Source organism: Gopherus evgoodei, chromosome 1, assembly GCF_007399415.2.
Source record: "Gopherus evgoodei ecotype Sinaloan lineage chromosome 1, rGopEvg1_v1.p, whole genome shotgun sequence".
NCBI lineage: Eukaryota > Metazoa > Chordata > Testudines > Testudinidae > Gopherus > Gopherus evgoodei.
This window is the reverse complement of record NC_044322.1, coordinates 132,693,152-132,719,570: the sequence shown is the minus strand read 5'-3', so window position 1 is coordinate 132,719,570 and position 26,419 is coordinate 132,693,152. Positions and strand designations below refer to the sequence as shown.

General features: G+C 40.8%; 1 protein-coding gene across 1 annotated transcript in view; it reads left to right on the top strand.

Annotated features, from left to right (window-relative positions):
- Positions 1-314: 314 nt before the first annotated feature.
- Positions 315-26,419, top strand: part of GPR143 (G protein-coupled receptor 143) — a 40,534-nt gene continuing 14,429 nt past the window's right edge. The window contains exons 1-8 of the mRNA XM_030551973.1: positions 315-558; positions 2,215-2,324; positions 8,704-8,798; positions 11,590-11,682; positions 14,302-14,411; positions 18,825-18,933; positions 23,003-23,120; positions 25,625-25,874. Coding sequence (XP_030407833.1) covers positions 315-558; positions 2,215-2,324; positions 8,704-8,798; positions 11,590-11,682; positions 14,302-14,411; positions 18,825-18,933; positions 23,003-23,120; positions 25,625-25,874 — 1,129 coding nt within the window. The remainder of the gene's footprint in view (positions 559-2,214; positions 2,325-8,703; positions 8,799-11,589; positions 11,683-14,301; positions 14,412-18,824; positions 18,934-23,002; positions 23,121-25,624; positions 25,875-26,419) is intronic.

The following is a 26,419-nucleotide window of genomic DNA, read 5'->3' as shown; positions in this document are numbered from 1 at the left end:
GCATAGTCCTCCCTCATCACATACTGTGCAAGCAGAAATATTTGAGTGAACTGTTGCCAATGGCTCACAGCAGGGAAGCGGTATGTTTCAGATTACACTGCAATGGTATTGTTCTGATCTGATCTCCTTTCAAGGGAGAGGCTGAGAGAGGCAGCTTCAGGGGATTTAGCACTAGCAGCAGCACATGATCCATCAGTCCCGTGATTCTCACCACTGAAGGCTAATGGGAAGGATCAAGTGAAAGCTAAATCTCCCCTGTAGAAGCAACAGCAATTTTTTCTGCTCCTTCTCTTCTACCTCCAACCAGACCTCCCATGGCTTCTCCCAGGCTAGAGACCTACTGCTGTCCCAACCGGGATGCAGCCACGCAACTGGTGCTGACTTTCCAGCCTGAGGTTTTCTGTGGAGTTTGCATTGGCAGTGCCTCAGTCAGTCTGCTGCTTAGCATCCTGCAGCTCCTTCCCAAGCAGGGACAGAGTCCCCGGAAGATGCCAAAAGCTTCCTCCTCCACCACCATTCTTCTCCTCATCTCTATTTGTGACATTCTTGGTGGCTTAGGTAAGGACCAGCTTGCTGTGCCATGCCCTAGAATGGATTCCCTCTGCCTGGAGGCAGTGTGGCTAACTGGATCCATTTAGCAGCCTAAAGAGCTCTGGGATGGAAGTGTGTTGTTTCTGTTTTGCTGGTGGATTTGGGTTAAGGGATGATAGGAAATAATGGGTATTAATGGAAGAGAGATTTTTTTTGAATGTTAGGTTTAACAGTTCAAATTTAAAATGAAGCACTCTTCAAAAAATCTGCACCTAAAACTAACAAAATCCAATCAGATAGATGTTGGAAGTTTTTTCAATGGATGACAGATCCAAAACTTAACTGTTCCTAAAGGCTAACTTTTAAGAACATTCTTCTGACCCTTAAACACTCCAAACAAAGGCTGTAGCATTATGAAAATGCCAGCTACTCCACTGGGCAAATCGCATGAGCAACAAACCCAAGAGTGCTGGTTTAGATTGTGCTATAGATAGGGTATTGAAATCTATAAGACCCTTCCTCATCCAATACCCTGCCTGGTCACAAGGAAGGAGCAGGCTGAGGAAGTGGAAGAATGAGGCAACATGCATGGACACTCATGTGTCAAAACTAAAGTGGTGTCTAATTCTAACATGCCAGACTATGAAACGTGCTGCCAAAGTATAAATGAATACTAATTGTACCATGTCCGGAGCTAAATGCAGAACTTCCTCTTCATCCAGGCTTTGCTGCAATAATATCTTTACTCACGTTTTATAGAAATGATGAAACAAATAAATACATAAAATAATAAAACATAATAAATAATAATAATAATATAATCTGAAGTCCTGTGGCTGGTATGAAGGGAGAGACACCTATAGATATTGTTCTCTACCTTTGAGATTTGTTCTGATGATACAGTAAAGAGCACCTATATAAGAATCTGGACAGACAGCCTGAAAAGTGTCCCTTTCATTTGATGAGGCCAAAAATGTGAGAGAGGTTTTTCTATTTTAACTATATTGACAAATCAGAACCAATTGTCTTGTATCATCTTTGTCTGAGACTCTTTGTAATCTTTCCTAGGCAGGGGTCAATTCTCGTTAAATGGTATATAAAGCATCATGGGTAGTGCTATCACACTGTAATATGAATAGATATCTTCACTGATGGCAAGCTGCAATGTCTTTTAAAGCAGTATTGAGAAGTGTTTTATTCATTTGAAAAAGAGGAAAAGAGTTGTTTGCAAAAATGAGAATCGATTAAAGGCATAAAATACCTTTAATACTAAAATGTAAAGAGTTAAAGAGAAATGAATATAAGAACATTGATATATGCAAATATAATAGTGAAAAGAAGTAAAAAGAAAATGCTTTAATTATGAGATTACTTTCATTTGATGACAGCCCGTGAGATGCTATCTAGTTCATTTTAGAGAAATGTGTGTCAGTGTTAATGAAATGAAGGGTTTTTTTTAAATAGAACAGAACATTTTAGACCACAGCAAGTTAAAACTTTGGTGCAGAATTCACTGATAGATTATGGTGAAATTTAAATAATTGAGTTATCTTGTGCTCAATTAAAGCAGTCCTTGCTTTGTTCACCTGTAAAAACCAGGCTATTATTTGAAAATCTAACTGTGCAAGTATGTGACTCAAAACATATTAACACATTCAGAACACTAATGAATGTTCCCATTAGGTATAATCTTCAGATCAACAGTATGGATAGGCTTCCCAGATTTCATAGCAAACATCTCTGTGGTGAATGGAACTGATGTGTGGCCTTCTGCCTTCTGTGTGGGAAGTGCAGTAAGTACAAAACTCTTTTTCTTGCTAGGGATACTAATTTGATAAATATCAGAGGGGTAGCCGTGTTAGTCTGGATCTGTAAAAGCAGCAAAGAATCCTGTGGCACCTTACAGACTAACAGATGTATTGGAGCATGAGCTTTCGTGAGTGAATATCCACTTCGTCGGATGATAAAGGAAGCCTGAAGGACAAACTCTTCCTGATCTAAAGAAAATTGAACTATCATTCATATCTATAAGTATAATGGGTTTCTTTCTCTCTCAAAGCCCTACAAGTCTTGCAGAGTACAAGCAAAAAAACAAGCGAGAAATGTATTAATTGCTCACGAGGTACAAGTGTTGGCACGCCCTGCTATGCAGCACCAGTTAAGAGTGGGAGGAGTGCGAGCTATTTCCTGAAAGCTGAGGCCAAAATTTTCACATGTGGGTGCTTAAAGTTAGGTGCTTCAATCATATCTGGGCATCTAAATGAATGGCTTGATTTTCAGAGGTGCTACCACCCACAAGCCCCGGTGAAGTCAATAAGGTAATTCAGATGGACAATGACTTAGGACAAAATCAAGCTCTGTGTTTGTATAGGACAAAGGTAAATGGGTCTCTGAGTGAGGTACTTTGTAATTACATACTGTATGCTGAAAATCAGACAGGAAATCTCAGGTGGGGAGTTTACCCCTTCTGCTAAATGAAAAATGTGGTTGGCATGAATAATTCTGGAGTGCTTGCAAATCTCAGGAATTTCAAAGTGACAAAACTGTTTGCAGGGGTTTATTAACTGTCATTCATATTTTAATTGAATGGGGTTCAAATATGGGGTGATGTATAAACTTAAATGGCATATAATGCTATATCTGACCAATACTCATTTCAATTCACAGTTTTTACAGTAATATGAAGTCTGACAAACAGGACAGAAAAAAACTTATGAAAAGCCAGTGGGAATATTGGGTACCCAAGGAATTTCTGATCAAGCATGTACAATACTATAATTACAATCTAAATGTTGCTAAAGGATCTTTTTCTACACTAAAACAAAAATCTGATTAGGTTTCAAAAGGCATAATATCATGGTGTTGTACAGAAACCTGTAACCAACTGCTACAAATCTGAATGACAATTTCCACATTAAACTATACGTACCATACAGCCAAAAATCAATCATACCACAACTTTTTCTAATCCCTCTCTATTTCTCATCACACACTTCTGAGTCTTGCCAGGTACAAGTAGAAAAAACAAGGGGAAAATATTATTCCTTGTTCACTGTGTACGAACTTGTATCATTGTCCAAGCCTGATTTTTTTCAAACAAGAAAAAAAAGAAAGAAAACTTGCCAAGATAAAAATTTTGCAGCAGTAAAGTGCAATTCTGAAAACATCATAATTTCACTATGTTAACATTAAATGAATATTTTAAACAAAGTTTTTACCATTGATGCTGTTTATTTTTTGTCTCGATCCCAGCATGGATGATGAAATATGCTTGCCAGCATCAGGGTTGATTAAAAGATTCACTTTCTGGCTCTTTTGCACTAGCAAAATATTGCAACATTTGGGTCTGCAATAGTGCAAGGGAATGTTTACATTTCAGAAAACAAACTGACAAATAGCCCTCTTCCTACTCCCCTCTCCCACCTTGTTCTCATTAGAATTCAGGAAACCACTTATAGTCATGTAAAATGTATTTTCTTTTTTTTGTTTAAAAAACAAAATGCCATGCATTCTAGCCTTAAACCAAATAGGCCTTGATTCATCGCCTTGGGAGACCCCCCCCTACACAAGCAGGGGAAACTGACTCCCAAGTAGATACACTGCCAAGAAAGAACAGATTGCGTTTACAATGCCACACTCCCAGAGGTTTCCACCAGGACTGGCGGTTCTACTTGGCAGCCAGCAGAGACTACCCAGGGGATGAGTGGAATGAGGATGTATCCACTTCCTGCTGACTTTTTTCCCCATAGATTTCAGGGCCAGAAGGGACCACCGTAGGGCAAATCTTTTAGAAGAACCACCACCAATCTTGATTTTAAAATTGCCAAGCATTGAGAATTTAACACAACCCTTAGTAACTTTTGCCAATGGTTAATTACTCTCATTGTTAAAGATTTATGCCTAATGTCCAATCTGAATTTGTCTATCTTCAGATTCCAGACAGGGGCAACGGAGCCTTTCCAAAAGTGTGGGGACCAGGGGCCCTCACCCTGCCTCTTCTGTCCGAGTCCCCACCCCTGGCCAAGCCAGAACGGGCTGCGAGCCTTGGACCCTTGGCCTCAGGGGAAAAAGGAGAGGCGGGGTGGGGCCCACGGCAAAAAGTGGACAGGTGGAAAGTAGAAGGGCCATGGATCCCTGCCCCCTCCCCTCTTCTGGCACCCCTGAATCCAGCCATTAGATTGTGCTTTACCTTTCTCTGCTAGATTGAAAAGCCCATTTCAAATATATATTTCCCATGTAGATACCTTTAATGTTCTCTTTTGTTAAGCTTAATAGTTTGAATTCCTTGAGTCTATCACTGTAAAACAGGGCACTAAAGGCACTAATCCTTCAATCGTTCTCATTCTGAACCCTCTCCAATTTATCAACGTTCTTCTTAAAGTGTGGACACTGTAACTGGACAGATTCCAGCAGTGGTCACACCAGTGCCAAATACAGATTCTTCTGTTTATGCACCCAAGGATCATGTTAACCCTTTTAGCCACGGCACCACACTGGGAGTTCATGTTCAGCTAGTTATCCACCCTTCCCCGACCAAATCTTTTTAAGAGTCACTGCTTTCCAGGATAGAGTCCCCCATCCTGTAAGTATTTTTTTGTTCCTAGATGAATACATTTATAATTAGCTTTTTAAAACACATATAGTTTGCTTGCGCCCAGTTTACCAAACAATCCAGATCTCTCTGAATCAGTGACCTGTCATTGTCATTATTTACCACTCCCCCAATTTGTGTGTCATCTGGAAACTTTATCAGTGATGATATATTTTTCTTCCAGGTCATTGATAAAAATATTAAATAGAAGAAGGTCAAGAACAGATCACAGTGTTCGATGATTCCCCATTTTCAAATACATTTTGAGACCTATCAGTTAGCTAGTTTTTAATCCATTTAATGCATGCCATGTTGATGTTGTAGTTCTTTAATCAAAATGTTGTGTGGTACCAAGACAAATGCCTTACAGGAGTCTAAATTTATTACATCAACACTATTACTGTTATCAGCTAAACTTGTAATCTCATCAAAAAAGAAGATGAAATTAGTTTGACAGGATCTATTTTCCATAAATCCACATATATTTGCATTAATTATATTACCCTCCTTTGATTCTTTACCAGTTAAGTCCAGTATCAGCTGCCCCATTATGTTGCTCAGGATTGATGTCAGACTGACCGACCTATAAGTACTCAGGTCAATCTGTATACTCTTTTTAAAAATTGGCACATTGGCTTTCTTCTAGTCTATAGAAACTTCCCCATGGTTTCAAGACCTATGTAAAATAAACATTACTGTCCACTTAGCTACTCAGGCAACTCTTTTAAAACTCTTAGATGCTAGTTATCTGGGCTTGTTGATTTAAAAATATCTAATTATACTACCTGCTGTTCAACATCCTCCTGCGATATAAGTGGAATGGAAAGAGTATTATAAGATCATGACTATATCTGGTTTGTTCCTTAAATACAGAAAAAATATTTATTAAACACTTCTGCATTTTCTGTATTATTATTGATATTTCTACCACTGATATCTAGTAATGGACCAATAGCACTGGTAGGATTTTTTTTGTTCCTAATACACTTTAAAAAATTATTTTTTTTGTGCGTAACTCTGTTGACCATAGATTTCTTCTTGAGTCCCTTTGATTCCATCATCAGTTTTCTACAATTCCTAACTTCTGATTTGTATTCATTGCTATCAACTTCCCTTTTCTTCTATTTGTTTTAATATATAAAATGGCGCCTTCACTTCTTTTCTAAATCAGGTCGGTTTTTCAATCAATATGGCCTTCTTCCTTAGTTGTGGGACTGTAGTTTTTTGGCCATCTAGTAAGGCATTCTTAAACAATTACAAATTATTATTGATCTTTTCCTGATTAATTCTTCCTCCCAGCTTATTTGGATCATAATAGTTTTCTGTTTTGTGAAATTGATCCTTTTAAAGCACCTATTATAAATATAATTGGTCTAGACTTTATTCTACTTGAACATAATAAAGATGATCAAGTCATGGTGGCTTGTACCTAAGTTACCTTTAATTTTTATTTCTGTGATCAGTTCTTCTGTATCTGTCAAAATGAGGTCTAAAATAGAATTCTCCTATGTTGGATACCACACTTTTTGCCATCTGTAGTATTTAGAAATCCCAACGATGTTTTAGTTCTGGTAGCATGGACCTCCAGCATATATCACTCTGATTGAATTCCCCCAGGATCACACAGCTTTTTCCCCCTACGCATTATAGATAGGTGCATAAGAAGCCAGTCAGTCTCTTCCCAAGTGTGATTTGGTGGTCAGTAACAAACACCTACTAATACCCCATCTTGGACAGATGAAGCACAAATCTATTTGAGGCAGCATTGACTAGCTCCATCTTTCCTAATGAAGTAGAAGAAGCCAGTGCAGATCTTAAGTGAATGAAGCCCACAGATTCTTTTAAATGGAATTTGTTAAATATTATTTTTCAAATGGACATCTTACAAAGATAAAAATGTAAAACTAAGCTCACGTTATACACTGAATGCTATCAATAAAGTGCATTCCAGTGATGAATGTATTGGAGCCTGAAGGTATATTGATGGCTTTAGTGATTGGGCCAAGGATGAACATCTCTGGGGAAAGGGAGTATTTTCAGATTGTGGAGGAGGGAATACCAGGGATTTGTTTTCAGACTTGTAGCCATCACTGATGTTTGATTTAATAGCAAGCATGATGATCTGTGCCTGGTAAAGAGATGCTACTATGGAACACGGCAAAGGATATTCAGATGAAAATGGAGCCAAAATGAAAGAGGGGCTCAGAGGAACATTAAACTGAATAGTAAAAATGTTTCTGACTAATGAAAAAGGGGGAGAAAGTATGCTGTAAAAGAACCAGCTCATCAGGGAAAGAATTTTGGAATTTGTAAACACAGAGGAAAAGGTCAGATATCTTTATGTATACTCGTGAGAAAAAATGAGAATTCTCAGCTGTCAAATACAGTGGAATGTAGCTTGACTTAAACCTGTGCACAGCACTTTGGATCATTACTGAAAAAAACCCATCAGAGTTAAAGTGTAGACATTTCACTACCACCCATCTCTTCTTTTTGTTTTTCTTGGGAACAGAGATTGTTGACTACACATAATAATTTCCTTTTACATTCACTTCCCAGAATTTGAAGGTACAATATAGCTACAATGATTAAGAGATACAAGTCTTTCTCTCATGTCTCAGGGCTGGTCTACACTAAAGCTGTCAGTCAACCTAAGTTACACTACTTCAGTTACACAAGTTATGTAACTGAAGTCAACGTAACTTAGGTCAACTTACAGTGGTGACTACACTGTGCTGTGTTGACAGGAGACATTCTCCTGCCGGTGTACCTTCCACCTCTCAGGGAGGTGGAGTACAGACGTTGACAGGAGAGCACTCTGCTATCAACTTAGCTTGTCTGCACCAGACCAGCTAAATCGACACCGCTGCATCAATCACAGCAGTGCTGATTTAACTGTAAGTATAGACAAGCCCTCAAGCTACAGGAAAGGCACTAATGTGCAAATACAGTAATTTCAAACATTCTCACTATAAATCTCTTTATGAATGTAGCCAAAAATGTTTTACTTTTGGATGCACATATAAAATTCAGAGTTAAGGTTAGGCAAGGTTAATATCTCTTCTGGGCAGGAGTAAAGCAAGCTTATCAAAAGGGGCCAAATGCTGCCCAACCTATTCATGTGAATAGACCAGTTGGCTTCAGTGGGACTACTCCTGTGATTCTGAGCAAGATTTGGCCCCTCATGGATCTCTGTTACAAAACCAAACATGTTCCATTAACATGCTTGAATGAGGTCTCATCAGGGCTAGAAGTAACAGGAAGTTTTATTTTGTCCTGGTCACTTAGGCCTGGTCTACACTGCTGGATCGATCTCAGTTACACAACTTGAACTATGTGAATAACGTAGCTGAAGTCGACATACTTAGACCTACTCACTGTGGTGTCTTCACTGCAGTGAGTCTACTGCTGCCGCTCCTCCGTCGACTCTGCCTGTGCCTCTCACGGTGGTGGAGTACAGGAGTCAATGAGAGAGCGCTCGGGGATCGATTTATCACTACCCAACAATCCGGCGGGTAGTGTAGACACCCTTAGAGACTTTGTCAGCGGCTGTGACACAATGGAATCTTTTCCTTCTGCAGATGTGGATCCAGCTCTTGTACAGTGCTGGCTTCTGGTGGCTGTTTTGCTATGCTGTGGATTCCTACTTGGTGATTAGAAGATCAGCAGGACTAAGGTACTAAAGTGAAATTAACTAATTTTTAATTTTAACTAATTAAAGAGCTACAGCTTTACTTTCTACATTAGGTGTGCATATTTGTATGCATGTATTCAGGTACATAAATGAAGCATGCACAAACATCTGATGTGCATATGCAAACCACGTATTAGTATGCCAGGTGCTTAAAGGGCCATGAATATGCTCCATTATTGATTACAAACTTGCATGCAGTTGCATCTTTGAAAATCTGGGGTGAAATCTTACCTCCATTGATTCCAGTGGAGCCATGATTTCACTCCAGTCCCTAATCTACACCGTGAATTGAACTTTGTAGGAATAAAATTTTATTCTGAAAAAAAAGTGTTGAAATAAACCTACAATTTTTGCTTCAGGATTTGAGGTTTTATATTCTTTTCAATGGTGTTGTTAGTGTCCTGTTGATGTTTTCATTTCATAGAAAATTTTTTTCAAGAAAAGACAAAAATAACCTTATATATTATATGTCTTCTATAGTGCCCATCACTGGAGTATCTAAATTCTCTGGCACTAATAGAATCATAGAAATGTAGGGCTGAAAGTGACCTCAAGAAGTCATAGAGTCCAGTCCCCTGTGCTCTGGCAGTACCAAGTAAACCTAGACCATTCCTGATAGGTGTTTGTCCAACTTGTTTTCAAACACTTCCAATTATGACCTCCTTTGGAAGCCTATTCCAAAGCTTAACTACCCTTATAGTTAGAAACCTTTTCCTAATACCAAACCTAAATCTCCCTTGTTGCTGATTAAGCCCATTACTACTACTTCTACCTTCAGTGGACACGGATAACAGTTGGTCACCATCCTCTTTATAACAGCCCTAAACATATTGGAAGACATATCAGGTCACCCCTCAGTCATCTTTTCTCAAGCGTAAGCATGCCCAATTTTTTCAACCTTTCCTCATTGGTCAGGTTTTCTAAAAAATGTTTTATCATTTTTGTTGTTCTCCTCTGGACTCTTTCCAATTTGTCCACATCCTTTCTAAAGTATGGTACATAGAATTGGACACAATACTCCAGCTGGTGCCTCAGCAATGCTGAATACAGCAGAACAATTATCTCCTGTGTTATACATACAACATTCCTTTGAATACACCCCAACATATTGGTCTCTTTTTGCAGCTGCATCACATTCACAACTCATATTCAATTTGTGGTCCACTATAATCCCCAGATCTTTTTCAGAAGAAACATAACCTAGTCAGTTATTCCCCATATTGTAGTGATGCATTTGATTTTTTTCCTTCCTAAGTGAAGTACTTTGCACTTGTCTTTATTGAATTTCATTTAGTTGAATTCAGATCAATTCTCCAATTTGTCAAGGTCATTTTGAATTTTAAACCAGGCCTCCAAAGTGCTTGCAACCTCTCCCAACTTTGTATCATCTGCAAATTTTTTAAGCATACTCTCTATTCCATTATTTAACTCATTAATGATAATATTGAATAATACTGAGCCCAGGAAGAACCCTAGTAGATACACCCTCCCAGTTTAACAGCCAACCATTGATAACTACTCTTTGAGTACAATGGCCATGCTGTTATACTAGAGACAAAATATAAAGACTTTTCTAAATTGGCTGCCAGTTTTTGTAGTTAGAAGAACAAAAAGACCGTCAGTTTGCCAGTACTGAGCACAGAATTATGTGATATTATACCCAGACAATATTGAGCAATCAGATATTGGAGACACAGTGCAATTGGCAAATATTATTATGTGTGTCTCCAGAACAAGTACAAAAGTCCCCAATTTAAACTAGTATTAACCCTAGCCTGTATAGGACAAATTTAAATTGTACATGTATAGTGAAGCTTTGATGCCCAGGAATTATGGAACTGTTAAGCAGTAACAAGCTAGACTATGTGATTTCTAGTGCATATTATGAAAATTCTTCACATATTTTACCCTAATTATTTCCATCAAGGTTATCTAAATTTCCTGTGCCAGACAAGGCTATGCGCTGTAATGACATTCATATTATTTCCTATGGGCCGTGATTCAAGTGTTCAGAGACATGTATACGTAAGTCACACCATTCTAGCCTGAGGCAATATGGGCTTGATTCTGCTCCCACCAAAATCAGTCGCAAAACTTTCAGGTCCCGACTCACAGCCTACTGAAGTCAATAGAAAAACTCCCATTGACTTCAGCGGTGTCTGGATCAGGCCCTTGTTGATGTAGATGAAGCAAAATGTGATCATAACTGTTAAAGTTTCAGAGCGGTAGCCGTGTCAGTCTGGATCTGTAAAAGCAGCAAAGAGTCCTGTTTTGGAGCTCATGCTCCAAAACGTCGGTTAGTGTATAAGGTGCCACAGGACTCTTTGCTGCTGTTAAAGTTTGTGATTTCCAAATCCCTGAAAGGACTGAAGTTTGTGTGACTGTTCACGCTGTTTGGGGAGCCCTTCGTCCTTCTCCTTATAGCTTTTCCCACCCCAAATCCCACTTCCATGGGTCACAGGAAGGGAGGGAACCGGGGGGGGGACTACCAGAGGTTTGTGTGTGGGCAAGAGTCACTTACAGCTCTGTTGACAGGAAGGGACAGAGGCAGGGCCTCTTATCTCAACCTGAACAAGTGCATTGACTTAGCCCAGCTCTTATTTTCCCCAAACTGCTTTATCTTTTCCTAATTAATGTACTGCCAGTGGGATGTTGTTCTGCTTGCATACATGTACAATTCTTTTGAATGGTTGCAATGTGAAATTCTAAAACAATTCCAAATGCACATGATGAGTGACATTAACAGCTTCTTTTCCATTGCATGTGCTTCCAGTACAATTGTGTTGTACCACATGATGACATGGGGCCTGGCAATCCTGCTGTGTGTGGAGGGAATTGCCATGCTTTACTACCCTTCTGTTGCTAGGTAAGCAAGACATTAAAAAAAAAATCTAGCTCTGTGATTACTTGAATGACTTTGTCAGTTTTGGAAATGGAGGGTCAAGTTTTTCCCCCAATTACAAGAGTGTAAATGCTGAATATTGGAGTCAATTAAGATATTCCAGATTTACAGTAAGAAATGTTAGAGCAAATTTGGCCCTGAGTGAATTAAGCTATGTCTACACTGGAGTCCTTACAGTGGCACAGCTGTACTAATGCAGCTGCACTGCTGTAAGAACTCGCATGTAGCTGCTGTATGCCGACGGGAGAGAGCTCTCCCATCAACATAGTTACATGACCCCCAACGAATGGCGGTAGCTATGTTGGTGGAAGAAACTCTCCCGCCAACATAGCACTGTGCTCACTACCATTTATGCCATGGAAACTTGTCGCTGGGGGTGTGTGTGCATTTTTTCACATCCCTGAACGACACAAGTTTTGCCATCATAAGTAGAAGAGTAAGCATGGCCTTAAAAATATCATATCCTATTTCTCTCATGCCCTATGCTCTGTCCATCCAACTCTTCTCCTACTCATGACTCTCTACTTTAGTATCAGGCTAACCCCTATGCTGAAACAGCCTCCCTTTGCTTGTGTGATCCCTTCCTCTTTTAAATTCCTCCTCAAAACTCATTTTTCCTTCAATCACTGATCATGCACCAGGACCATCTACTCCTACTTTGGATCCCAACTACTGAAAAAACAACAACTAGTGAAGTCCCAAAGATGTTTTTATACTTGTGTATGGTTTGATCACTGAATATAATGATGGGGTCTAAATTAGCTGTTACTGCTCAAGAAAGCGATCTTGGAGTAATTGTGGATAGTTCTCTGAAAACATCCACTCAATGTGCAGTGGCAGTCAAAAAAGTGAATAGAATGCTGGGAATAATTCAGAAAGAGATAGATCAGTGGTCGGCAACCTCTGGCACGTGGCTCACCAGGGTAAGCACCCTGGTGGGCCGGGCCAGTTTGTTTATCTGCCGCGTTGGCAGGTTCAGCTGATTGCGGCTCCCACTGGCCACGGTTCACCGTCTCAGTCCAATAGGGGCTGTGGGAAGTGGCGTGGGCCAAGGGATGTGCTTGCCATGGCTTCCCACCACCCCCATTGGCCTGGAGCGGTGAACAGCAGCCAGCGGGAGCTGTGATTAGCCGAACCTGCAGATGCAGCAGGTAAACAGACTGCCCTCCCCCCAGGGTACTGGTGAGCCACATGCCAGAGGTTGCCGAACCCTGAAATAGATAATAGAATAGAAAATATCATGTTGCCTCTATATAAATCCATGGTACGCCCACATCTTGAATACTGTGTGCAGATGCGGTCGCCCCAAAAGATATATTGGAATTGGAAAAGGTTCAGAAAAGGGCAACAAAAATGATTAGGGGTATGGAACGGCTTCTGTATGAGGAGAGATTAATAAGACTGGAACTTTTCAGCTTGGAAAAGAGACGGCTAAGGGGAGATATGATTGAGGTCTATAAAATCATGACTGCTGTAGAGAAAGTAGATAAGGAAGTGTTTACTACTTCTCATAATACAAGAACTAGAGGTCACCAAATGAAATTAATAGACAGCAAATTTAAAACAAATAAAAGGAAGTATTTCTTCAGACAACGCACCGTCGCCTATGGAACTCCTTGCCAGAGGATATTGTGAAGGCCAAGACCATAACAGGGTTCAAAAAAGAACCAGATAAATTCATGGAGGATAGGTCTATCAATGGCTATTAGCCAGGACGGGCAGGAATGGGCAACACGGGATGGATCACTTGATCATTACCTGTTCTGTTCATTCCCTCTGGGGCACCTGGCACTGGCCGCTGTCGGAAGACAGTCTACTGGGCTAGGTGGATCTTTGGTCTGACCCAGCAGGGCCATTCTTAAGTTCTTATGTTATGGTCTTATGAATAACTTAACTTTGGTAAGTACCAAATAAAACAATTTATACACATAACTCAGAGTGAATGGGTATGTCTACACTGCAGCTGGGAGGCATGATTCTCAGCATAGGTAGACAGACATGAGCTAGCATGCTAAAAATAGTGGTGTAGACTGCTGTAGGGGCACACACCATTGCTATTTTTAGCATGCGCTCTCAAGCAGGGCTAGCACAAGTCTGTTCACAGTGCTGAAAAAAAAATCACATCTCCCAGCTGTGGTGTAGACATAACCAATATGACCCTTCAGTCATCTGCTTGGGTTTCTGCCAGGACCAGAGAGAAACATGCCACATAAAATGAGTGCTTACTTGCCCCATAGATCATCCCTGACATGGCCATGGAAGGTGGGGACATTAAGAATTCCACAGGCTCCTAGAGAGGGAGAAGATCATGCCAAAGAAGTTCTGTATCCTATTATCCTTTCTTCTTCCTGTCTGAGCTTCATTTTTTTTCCTTCCACCCAAATTGCTGGAAGGAAGCATTGAAACTTGACTGTATTTCAATAGTATACTTCGTGACTCACTTGAGCTGGCCAGAATCAATGTGTCACAACATTTTTGGATCTGTTTATTTCATTCCATATTTTTAGCTAAATGTGATGTAAGTAGAATAGCCAAGACTATAAGATATGAAGAAGAATTAATCTTTTAACGGTCTCTTCTCAGTTGTGAAAGTGGCCTGCAGCATGCAATTCCTCATTACATCACTACCTATGCCCCACTTCTGCTAGTTTTGGTGGCCAATCCAATCCTCTTTAGAAGGACGGTAACAGGAGGTAAGTTCCTAAATGCCAACATTAGTTAGTATATGTGATGTAAAAAAATAATAGTAATGTAAAAGCCATGTCTGTATATCCTGTTTTGTGGGGGACTCCCTTATGAACAAAGGCATGTAAGGATGCAACCAGGATTTTTTAGCATAGCAGCTAGGTACCAAAAGCAAGGCTCTATCTACATGAGGGATTTGCTCCAGGTATGGGCATTGGTGGCCAACAACACCATCAACATAGCTGTGCTGGTACAAAACACTATTGTAGATGGACAAAACTGCATTGCATCTTCTCGAAATTTAGCAAAGCTGCGCTGGTACTTATAGCAGTCTGAACTGTCTATGCTAGGGGCTTGAACTGGTGCAGCTATAGTTGGCCACTGAGAGTTGAAGTCAGGATTATTCTCTAGTATAGACAAGGTCTAAGTCACTGAGATATTGTAATGAAATGCAGACTACATTGGCTTCCCTGCAGCTCTCTCATTAATTTCACATGGAGTCAGATATTGGTTTTACATGTGGTCAAATATGATTGGAATTCGGTTACTCATGGCTTTAATGTTAGGAACAAAGACCTGAAATTGAGCTTGTACACAACTCTATCAGGGGCCTGATGACCACATCTATTTTTCCATGTATCCGAAAGAGGAACCTGAAATAAAACCTCGGAGCCAAACAATCCCAGACTTTGCATTTAATATTACACCCCTCTAATGCCTAGCGTATTACATAATATGAATCCACAAGTTTGCATTAAAATATAAACATACTAAAATATATAAAAGAAACTCTTGAAACCCCCGCCAATCCCATTACAAATGCAATCTCTGTCCCATCGTCCTTTCCTTCCCTTATTCCTTAATCCCCACTTCCAAGAAAAAGGCTGAGAAAACAGACAGGTTTTTAATAGCAATAAAATAATAAAATAAATAATAATTTATATTGTTTATATCCTAGAGGCTCCAGCCAGAACCAAGACCTCATTGTGCCAGGCACTGTACACACAGAACAAAAAGACTGTTCTGCCATATCCATCATACCAGGGTTCTGGTGAACCGCAGTAGGAAGTTTAAACAATGAGGAGTACTTGTGGCACCTTAGAGACTAGCACATTTATTTGGGCATAAGCTTTCATGGGCTAAAACCCACTTCATCAGGTGCATGGAGTGGAAAATACAGTAGGAAGATAGATATACATATACAGTAGGAACTTTATGTCAGAGGCAAGAGCCCTCATCAAGAACACAGTCAATTTAGACGAGGAGGGGGATCTCAGCTTAGTAGTAGATCATAGCTGCCATGGTACCATGTGAGAAGAAAAGGAGTCTCTCTCACTCTCTTTCTCCAACAGCCAAAACCTTTATAAGGTCAAAAACTCTTTAAACTTTGTCCAGAAATCTGCTGGTAGTCAGAGCAGAGCATAGCTGTAAACTATTCTCTAATAATAAGCAAATAAAAAGAGACACAGCCTTTCCAAGCACTGACTTGGCAACTGCAGCTACCTGGGCATCCAGGAGCAGCTACATGTTGATCAAGGTGATGAAGCACATTATCGAGGGCCAATAAGGAAGGCTCTTCTGATGTTGCGTTGGTACCTGCAGTCCTATAGAGGCTACACTTCTTTATTTTCTTGTCAGTGAATAAGAGTTACTTCAGGCTGCACCCTAGCTTCCATGCTGTAAAGTGAACCAATATCGATGACTAGAGCAGCCATATCCTTTCAGTCTCCCTATTTTACATTATCAAAAGCAACAAACAAGACAAAAGTCTTCACAAGAGAGCACAAAGTATGCCTGCGTTCCCTATGAATGTCTGTATTGCACACAACCTAGCTTCCCATCTCTGCAGAGGGAGTCCTAAGTGACTTATAGGTGAAGAACTCAGAAAACAAAGGCATAACAATTGCATAGTTAAACACACTATCAAAACACTTGTTTCATTTTACATTTTTAAAAGGTAAAACAGTTATGACCCCTCCTGTTACTTTCCATTTTAGATTGGGTTGATAGAAAGCCAGTGGCAAGTTCTGATGTCACCACTCACTTTTGGATGACACCGTTTTCTTTAATTGTTAAATGGATAAAGGCGATTATTTAATGAGGTTCCATCCATCTTCTAAACTATACTGCCTAGAATCATAGAAATGTAGGTCTGGAAGAGACCTTGAAGTCATCAAGTCCAGCCCCCTGTGCTGAGGCAAGACCAAGTAAAGCTAGAACATCCCTGGCAGGTGTTTGCCCAACTTATTTTTTTTAAATCCTCCATTGATGGGGATTCCACAGCCCTCTTGTAAGCCTATATCAGAGCTTAACTAGCCTGTTAGTTAGAAAATTTTCCCCTGATATCTAACCTAAATCTTCCTTGCTGCAGATTAAGCCCATTGCTTTGTTCACCTACCTTCATTGGACATGGAGAACAATTATTCACCATCCTCTTTAAAACAGCACTTAACAGACTTGAAAGCTGTTATAAAGATCTCCCCCACCCCTGACTTTCAAGACTAAACATACCCAGGTCTTTTTTAACCTTTCCTCACAGGTTAGGATTTTTAAACCTTTTATCATTTTTATTGGTCTCCTCTGGACTTTCTCCAATTTGTCCATATCTTTTCTAAAGGGTGGTGCCCAGAATTGGACACAATACTAATAGCTGGGGCCTCGTTAGTGCCAAGTAGAGTGGAACAAGTACCTCCTGTGTCTTACATACAACACCCCTGTTAATACACACTGGAATACTAGCCTTTTTTGCAACTGCATCCCATTGCTCATTCCATCAATTCGTGATCCACTATAACCCCCAGATCCTGTTACCATCTAGCCAATTATTTTCTTCCTAAGTGAAGTACTTTGCACTGTCTTTATTGAATTTCATCTTGTTGAATTCAGACCAATTCTCCAATTTATAAAAGGTCATTTTAATTCTAATCCTGTCCTCCAAGTGCTCACAACCCTTCCCAGCTTGGTGTCATCTGCACATTTTATAAGCATATTCTCCACTCCATTATTCAAGTCATTAATGAAAATATTGAGTAGAACTGGAACAAGGTCTGACCCCAGAAAGACCCACCTGGATACACCCTACTGGTTTGACAGTTTGATAGCAAACCACTGATAGCTACTGTTTGAGTCTAGTCTTTCAACTAGTTTGCTTATGAGAATGTTACTTGGGACTGCATCAAAAGCCTTACTAAAATCAAGATCTATCATGTCTGGTGTTTCCCTCCTTATCCACTTAGCCAGTAAACCCAGCAAAAAAGGAAATTAGTTTGGTTTGTTCTTTACAGATCCTGCTGCCTATTCCTTATAACCCTATTTTCTTCTAGGTGCTTACAAATTGATTGTTTAATTATTTGTTTCATTATTTTTCCCATATAAAAGTTAGGCTGACTGGTCTATAGTTTCCCGGGTCCTCTTTGCTCCCCCTTTCAAAGATAGGTGCTTTGCCTTTTTCCAGTCTTCTGGGACCTTACCTATGTCCTCCAGGAGTTGGCTAAGATAATTGCTAACATTTCCGAGATTGCTTCAGCTCGTTCCTTAAGTACTTACGATGATTTTGATCAGGCCCTGCCAACCTGAATACATCTAATTTATCTAAATATTCTTTAACTTGTTCTTTCCCTATTTTGGCTTCTGTTCCTTCCCTCTTGTTGCTTTGTTTCAACTATCTGGTCACCATTAATCCTTTTAGTGAAGACTAAAGCAGAACAGGCATTAAACACCTCTGCCTTCTTCATGTAGTCAATTATTAGCACTCCTTTCCCACTAAGTAGAGGACCTATAGTTTCCTTCATCTTTCTCTTACTCCTAATGTATTTAAATAACTTATTCTTATTGCCTTTTTGTGCCTTAGCCTCTCTTATTTTGTTCCTACATGCTCATGCTATTCTTTTGTACTCCTCCTAGCAATTTGTACGTTTTCACTTTTGGTAGGATTCCTTTTTTGATATTCAGCTTATTAAAGAGCTCCTGACTGAGCCATATTGGTTTATCCCTATTCTTTCTCTCTCTCCTTTGCATCAGGATAGTTTGCAGTTGTGCCTTTAATATTGTCTCTTTGAGAAACTGCCAGCTCTCCTGAACTCCTTTTTCTCTTGGATTTTCTTCCCATGGAACCTCACCTACCATTTCTCTGAGGTTGTTAAAGTCTGCCTTTTAAAAAGTCCATTGTCCTTATTCTGCTACTTTCACTCCTCCCTTTCCTTAGAACCATGAAATCTATCATTTCATGATCACTTTCACCCAAATTGCTGTCCACCTTCTGTTTGCTACCAATTCTTCCCTGCTGGTTAAAATCAAGTCCCATCACAGCAGGAACCTGAGCTACAGCTTCTCCTCTTCCCTTTCCCACTCTCTGGATCCCTGTAAATAAAAAAAAACAACCCCATAACCATGTACTCATTATACAGTTCTGTACTTTCCAGTTGCCTCATTGCTGAAAGGAAGACAAGGAATCTACACAGAGAATGAAAGACGCCTGGGGATGGAGATTCAGATCCGCTTTTTCAAAATTATGCTGGTGTTCATTATATGGTAGGAGGCGTATTTTTAAAAAAAACTCTGAATACTTCCTAACTTCCTAAGGTGGGGGGAGTGAACGGCATTGGCGGGTTTGCTCTATTTGTTTGTCAATCTGACAGTTTCAATGGGAGGAATTGTCTATAAAGTAAAATGTTCTAAATTATTTTACTTAGTAGCTGAAGCATTAAGCTGCCTCTTGCAGTTGTGACACAAGTTCAAGAATATACAGCTGGAGAGAAAAAAAGTTTGAGCAACATGAAAACAAAAGACTCAAAGAAAAATGGGAAAAAAGATAAGTAGGCATTGACTGGGTAGGTAGCCGCCTAGAGCAATAGTCTGAAAAATACAAAGATTGCTATGGTCACTCTCCACAAGAGTAGCCTCAATATGGTCTGGCTGTGGAATTTCAGACCACTTTTTCCCGTCTCCAATATGGTATCCTTTGGCAGTTTTCTTTGGGACACAATTTTGCCTTTCTGCAGTGGCAGCTTCCTTATAAAGCATGCTGCAGCTAGTACAAAAGATTCTGGAGTACTACTGGGAGTGTCATGGTATAATTCCCTACTCTGAGCCTTAGCGTCCAAAAGATGGGGTACCAGCATGAATTCCTCTAAGCTCAATTACCAGCTTAGAACCTGTAGTGCTGCCACCAACCAGGAATTCCAGTGCCTGGTACACTCTGGTCCCCCTAAGACCTTGCCCAGGGAACCCCAAGACCCAGACCCTCTGGATCTTACCACAAGGAAAGTAAACCCTTTCCCCCACAGTTGCCTCTCCCAGGCTTCCCCTCCCTGGGTTACCCTGGAGAATCACTGTGATTCAAACTCCTTGAATCTTAAAACAGAGAGAAAAATGCACCTTCCCCCCTCCTTCTCTCTCCCCCTCCCAGACTCTCCCTGAGAGAGAAAGTAATCCTAACACAGAGAGAAAATTAACCTCTCTCTCCCCCTTCCCTCCTTTCTCCCCACCAATTCCCTGGTGAAGCCAGACCCAGTCCCCTGGGGTCTCACCAGAATAAAAAAACAATCAGGTTCTTAAACAAGAAAAGCTTTTAATTAAAGAAAGAAAAAAACAGTAAAAATTATCTTTGTAAATTTAAGATGGAATATGTTACAGGGTTCTTCAGCTATAGATACTGGGAATACCCTCCCAGCCTAAGTATACAAGTACAAATCAAAATCCTTTCAGGAAAATACAAATTTGAACTCCTTCCAGCCAAATACACATTTGCAAATAAAGAAAATAAACATAAGCCTAACTCGCTTTATCTATCTAGTACCACTATTCTGAAACTCATAAGAGCCTGTATTGGAGAGATTGGAGAGAAATCTGGTTGCACGTCTGGTCACTCTCAGGGCTGGTCCACACTACGGGGGGGAAATCGATCTTAGATACGCAACTTCAGCTAAGTGAATAATGTAGCTGAAGTAGAATATCTAAGATCGGATTACTCACCTGTCCACACCACGCGGGATCGATGTTCGCGGCTCTCCCTGTCGATTCCGGAACTCCGTTGGGGTTGATGGAGTTCCGGAATCGATATAAGCGCACTCGGGGATCGATATATCGTGTCTAGATTAGACACGATATATCGATCCCCGAGCAATCGATTTTAACCCGCTGATACGGCGGGTAGTCTGGACGTAGCCTCAGAACCCAGAGAAAACAACAACCAAAAACTAACAGCACACACACAAAACTTCCCTCCCTCAAGATTTGAAAGTATCCTGTCCCCTGATTGGTCTTCTGGTCAGGTGACAGCCAGGCTCACTGAACTTGTTAACCCTTTACAGGCAAAAGAGACATGAAGTACTCCTGTTCTATTAACCCTTAACTATCCGTTTATGACAGGGAGTGACAGGTGTTGACTGCTCAGCACAAACTTCTGAACAAACAGAGGATCCTTTCAGAAGAAGAAATTATTATTTGCTATTTATATTACATGAGCACATTTGAGATGAGACTGGGGGTCCATCTTGCAAGGCACCATACAAACACATAGCAACAGACAGTCCCTGTCATGAAGAACTTGTTGTCTAAACAGATAGCTGGAAATAGGGTAGGAAAGAAAACAGTGTCAAAGAGGGGATGCGGCTTGCCTTAGGTCATGTGTGGGAGCAGCCTGTTAAAGTGGACAGGTTGGGGGGAATGGAGCAGGGAAGAAGTGTGAGGGGAGCAAGGTGGAGGGAGAAAAACATGAGGTTTTCACATAGAATGGGAATGACCCATTTGACTATGCAGGAGAAATACAGAGAAACTGCACTAAAGTCTGTTCACTAGGGCTAAAACCTGGGCTTTCTGACATACCCTCTCTTTGGCGCTGAAGATTATTGATTCATTTAACTTAATGTTTTCTAGCTGACCATGAGCTGCCCTTATTGGTAAGAACTATTGATATGTTATGGCAATTTCAGAGTCATCTGCAATCCTCTTTTGATGTGATTTTTAAAGTCCATTTTAGTGTAACTCAGAAGTTTGTGGTTGTTTAGGGAATGATGTGCAGCAATGTAGCAATGCTATATATATTTAGTATATTGTGATAAAGTTCCTCCTCTGCCTTGGTGGGTCCTGCGCTTATTGTCGGATTTTGCTAGCCTCAGAGATCTTCCTATGTTGGATCAGGAGTTGGGAGGTTTTGGGGGGAACCCGGGCCCGCCCTCTACCCTGGGTTCCAGACCAGGGCCCTGTGGACTGCAGCTGTCTAGAGTGCCTTCTGGAACAGCTATATGACAGCTACAATTCCGTGGGCTACTTCCCCATGGCCTCCTCCAAACACCTTCTTTATCTCACTACTGGACCTTCCTCCTGATGTCTGTTACTCTTGTACTCCTCAGTCTTCCAGCAGCACATCCTCTCACTCCCAGCTCCTTACGCACATCTCACTAACTGGAGTGTTAGATCCTAAACCAGGTGTCCTGATTAGCCTTAATGAATTCCAGTAACTTCCCAATTGGCTACAGGTGTCCTAATTAGCCTGCCTGCCTTAATTAGTTCTAGAAGGTTCCTGAGTGTTCTGGAATAGTCCATGTTATCTTACCAAGGGAAAAGAGACCTGCTTAACCTGGAGCTAATGCATCTACCTCCGACCACTCTCTTGTAGCCATCTGGCCTGACCCTGTCACAGTATGTATGAACATTGCAACTCTATTTATATGCCATATTATATTGTGCCCTCGATACCAGAGTGCCCCCTTGTGTCAGGACATAGTATTGCAGGAACTCTTCCTCTCTAGCACCCCTTGTTCTCCCAGGTCTGCAATGGCCAACTCCTCTGGCCAGGTCAGGTTTCAGTCCAATCCCCTTCCAGGATTAACAGAACACAAATTAAATCTTAACTCAGAATAGCCACCTGGGCATTAAAGCCCACAGTATAAACACTAACCCTTCATAGAGACCCAACATTGTCAAGGTTGGGGCTCAGACTGGGCTAGGTTACTTGGGTTAGGGCAGGAAAAGCCTTCTTTCCTTTTCCTGGCTTCACCCAGAATTGGCCTGTAGTAGGTACAGCCACTGTTTTTTATCTGGCCCGCTGGGCCTTGATTGGCCTCTACCTGCTTCTGGTCCTGATAGGTGCTGGAGAACCAACTCTCTCATGGGAGACTTCTATAGGCAATCCATAAATATCTGAAATCAATGTCCTTCCCTTCTGGCAAGGCACCTTCTTCTGCAGGGTTTGCCAAGGCAGTGAGGCCTCTGGCAAGAAGCAGCAAATGCTTGGTACACCACATTACAGGCTGCAAATATAAGAAGGTGCTGATGATGACATTCCCCACTATAGACTGTAGTACATTCTAGTCTTGTATTTTCTAATCAACTTGATTTAATTCTGCATTTTATCAGTCTGGAATGCTAGGATTGCATTCTGTTTGGTTATGTCTATTTCTTTGTTTCAGGCTGGGTTAGGAAAAGGATTTTGTTTCCTGATCATATTCTCCCAGACCTGCTGCTTCTTCATATTGTTGGCTACAAGCTTTATTCTCCCTCTCCCTGCCAACAATCACCACAGTTATGCTTTAGTAATGAAACCACTGTATATACAAACAAATCTGTCGTTTTCTTTTCCTCTTTATCCTTGCAACAGCTGGTTACCGAACATCATCAATGAGAGCCTGTTGTTCTACCTTGAAATGCAGCCAGATATCAATGGAAGCCCCTTGAAAAATGTTAGAAATGCTGCAATGATCACATGGATTATAATGGTAGGTCAACCATGATTTTTATTAGTCTTGGAAGTAGCTTCTGTGTATGACAGGCAGCAGCACCAATGTAATGAGTGTTTATTTCTTTCAAAATATAATCTCTCGATAAAAAAAAAAAAATGGGGGGAGAACATTTTCAAAATTACAGGAACTATTCTTCATATGAAACTCTGCAAGAAGAACTAAGGGATAAATTTTGCCCTGACTGACCCTCTGTGCATCCCTACTGAAGTCAAGATGATTCATTCATTTTAAAGACCAGAAAGGACCATTATGATCATCTACTGTGTCTTCCTGAATAACAGACTACAGAGTTTCCACCAGTGATTTCTGAATACAGGCTAACAACTTGGGTGCTTACTAACAATTTCAGCCTGTATTTGTAACTAAGATTATTTTCTTTGCTCTTTAAAACTGCTATGTAGAAAACATCTGTATATACAGAGAAGAATTACTGGAGAGAAAAATATATTGGTCTTTCAGAAAAATGATCCAGAATACTGTGGGAACACTACTAAAGTATTTTGGACCATCACTGATCTGTAATTTCCTTATTGCCCCATAAGCGTAATGTTCCTGGAATAGTCAAAAGAGGATATTCTGGAGCTGATGATGCAGGTAGCTTCTTTGGGGAGATTCTAAATATCTGCAAAGCCTCTTAGTAAAAACACACTCTTTGTTTTCTTTTTTGAAATAACAGAAAATTTTTCTAGAGAAGGGTCAAGGGTATATTTGGACGAGAGTTTTAATTAAGTGAACATTAAACACATGAAAGGCAATAAAACTCTTTTAGTTGAGTTATGGCAAAGCTCTAGCTGTGAATAATACCCCCCCCTTCTCACTTTCTGGGACTCTTCTAGGGATTTATAGAATTTGAGGACAGAAGGGCCCATTTGATCCTTTAATCTGACCTCCTGTATATCACAGACCATTACATTTCACCTAGTTATCTATGTACTGAGCCCAATAATTTGTTTGGCCAAAGCATATCTTCCAGAAAGGCATCCAGTCTTGATGTCAAGATGTCAAGAGCTGGAGAATCCACTGCTTCTCTTGCAAGTTTAACCCATGTTACTACCAATTTTTCTTCTCTTAAAACTGTCTCCGTTTTGTATGTGCACCATGGCTACAGCCCTCTGCCCACAGAAGACTCGCCAGGCCTCCTTTACAAGCATTGTTTCTAAATCTGCCAGTCAGTAGAGCATCAGTATTAACATTTCAATTTTTGCAGATGAGCCTGGCTAATCTGGACTGAAATATTATGGATGAATGTACACCTCCTGTGCATGGAACATTCCCCCCCCCCAGAACACACACGATACCCTGACACCTCCAGCTCTGCATACCTAATTCTCTCCTTCCAGATTTTATCCTACATTAGTGTTACAAGGGATAAATTACTCCTCTTCCCAATCCCTCAGCACACCCTGCTACCCTCTGACAAGCAATCAGGCACCCCCAAGTCCCTACCTCTCCATTTCCAGGTTTCATCCTGTATTAAAGAGTTAAGTGATGCCACTCACATGGTGCCCCCTTCTCTCCCAAGGCCTGAACACACTCACATGACACAGCTCTCAGCTCTTGCTGCCCTGGAGGGCAAGAGGTCAAGTCTAGGAATTGAACAGTTTGTAAGCTGGCTTTGGAAATAAAGTGCTGATTTCCCACGAGAAAAATAGAAACATCCGAAGCATTTACTTAACAAATATCCAAGGAACTGGGGACAGAGGTGATATTTGAGAGACTGTCTCAGCTGCCCAGTTTTTTAATCCAACAAAGATGGACTTGTTCATGAGTCAGCAGCAGTTATAAGCTGATTGATCACTGTTTAAGAACTTGGTTATCTGTGAGTGACTTCTCTCAGTATGTTTGGCTCTGCTTTCACTGAAGTCTTATAATTGCTCATGCAAAATAAAATTCGTAAGACACAATGGAGACTGTTAAAGCACAGTGGGGGCCATATTTATCCCTGATACAACTCCATGGAGTAGCTGAAGTCAAACCAGGCAAGCATTTGACCCCTTCTGTTCTAAGAGTTATTGTGTACCAGAACAAAGGCTTTGGTTTCTTCCCTGGATTTGCTTGTGGCTAGAAGACATGTAACATGTACTTTCATCTGGATGCAGATGGGTGAGTTTTACATCATCTCTCAAGGCAGTAATTGTTCACTATGAAGAAAGTCTGTATGTCTACACTGTAATAAAAGACCAGTGGCCAGCTGACTTGGGCTTGTGGGGTTTGAGCTATGGGGCTATACAATTGCAGTGTAAACATTTGGGCTCAGAACCCAGGCTCCGGCCTGATCCCTAATGTCTATACTGCAGTTGTATTGCCCGCAGCCCTGTGAGCCCAAATCAGCTGACCCAGGCCTTGAGACTTGGCGTCGTACATTTTTTATTGCAGCACAGATGTAGCCTTAATCCACAGGAATGGTTTCATTGCACTTGAAATTCACCACTCTGTTGATTTTAATTCCCATCGCAATTCTCCTTTCTTGTCTCTTCCAGGGAGTGCTGAATCCAATGCAAGGCTTTCTCTTCACACTCACTTTTTATGGTTGGACTGGGTGGAAACTGAGCCTGAAGTGGCAAAAGAGAGAAATACCATGGGAATCAATGTCCACATCAGCTGTTGCTGACAATGGCTACCCTTCTGCCATTGGATCCTCTGTGAATTACCAAAGCAACATCCACGACTCGAAGACAACAGCAGGCAGCAGCCAGCAGACCGACGAGGCCTTAAGCATTCTGTCTGAAGGTAACACCACCAGTGATGACAGGTTATCCAGAAACTCTCCTATCTACCAGGGCTGGTAGTTTGCATCTGCATAAAGCTTAATGACAGGTTTCAGAGTAGCAGCCGTGTTAGTCCGTATCCACAAAAAGAACAAGAGTACTTGTGGCACCTTAGAGACTAACAAATTTATTTCAGCATGAGCTTTCGTGAGCTACAGCTCACTTCTTCGGATGCATACAATGGACCATGCAGACAGAAGATCTCTGTATGTATAAATATCTTCTGTCTGTGTGTTCCATTCTATGCATCCGAAGAAGTGAGCTGTAGTCCACGAAAGCTCATGCTGAAATAAATTTGTTAGTCTCTAAGGTGCCACAAGTACTCCTATTCATAAAGCTTAATGTTACCTCTCCCATTGCCATGACTCTTGATTAACTACTGCATCACTATTTGCTCCAGGGCTTGGTTGGGGCCTTGTCATCTGTCACATACTATATATTTCTTGGAGGCATAAATGATAACTTATGTCTTCAGTCCTCTTGTAGGGAGTATGGGAGGAGATGATA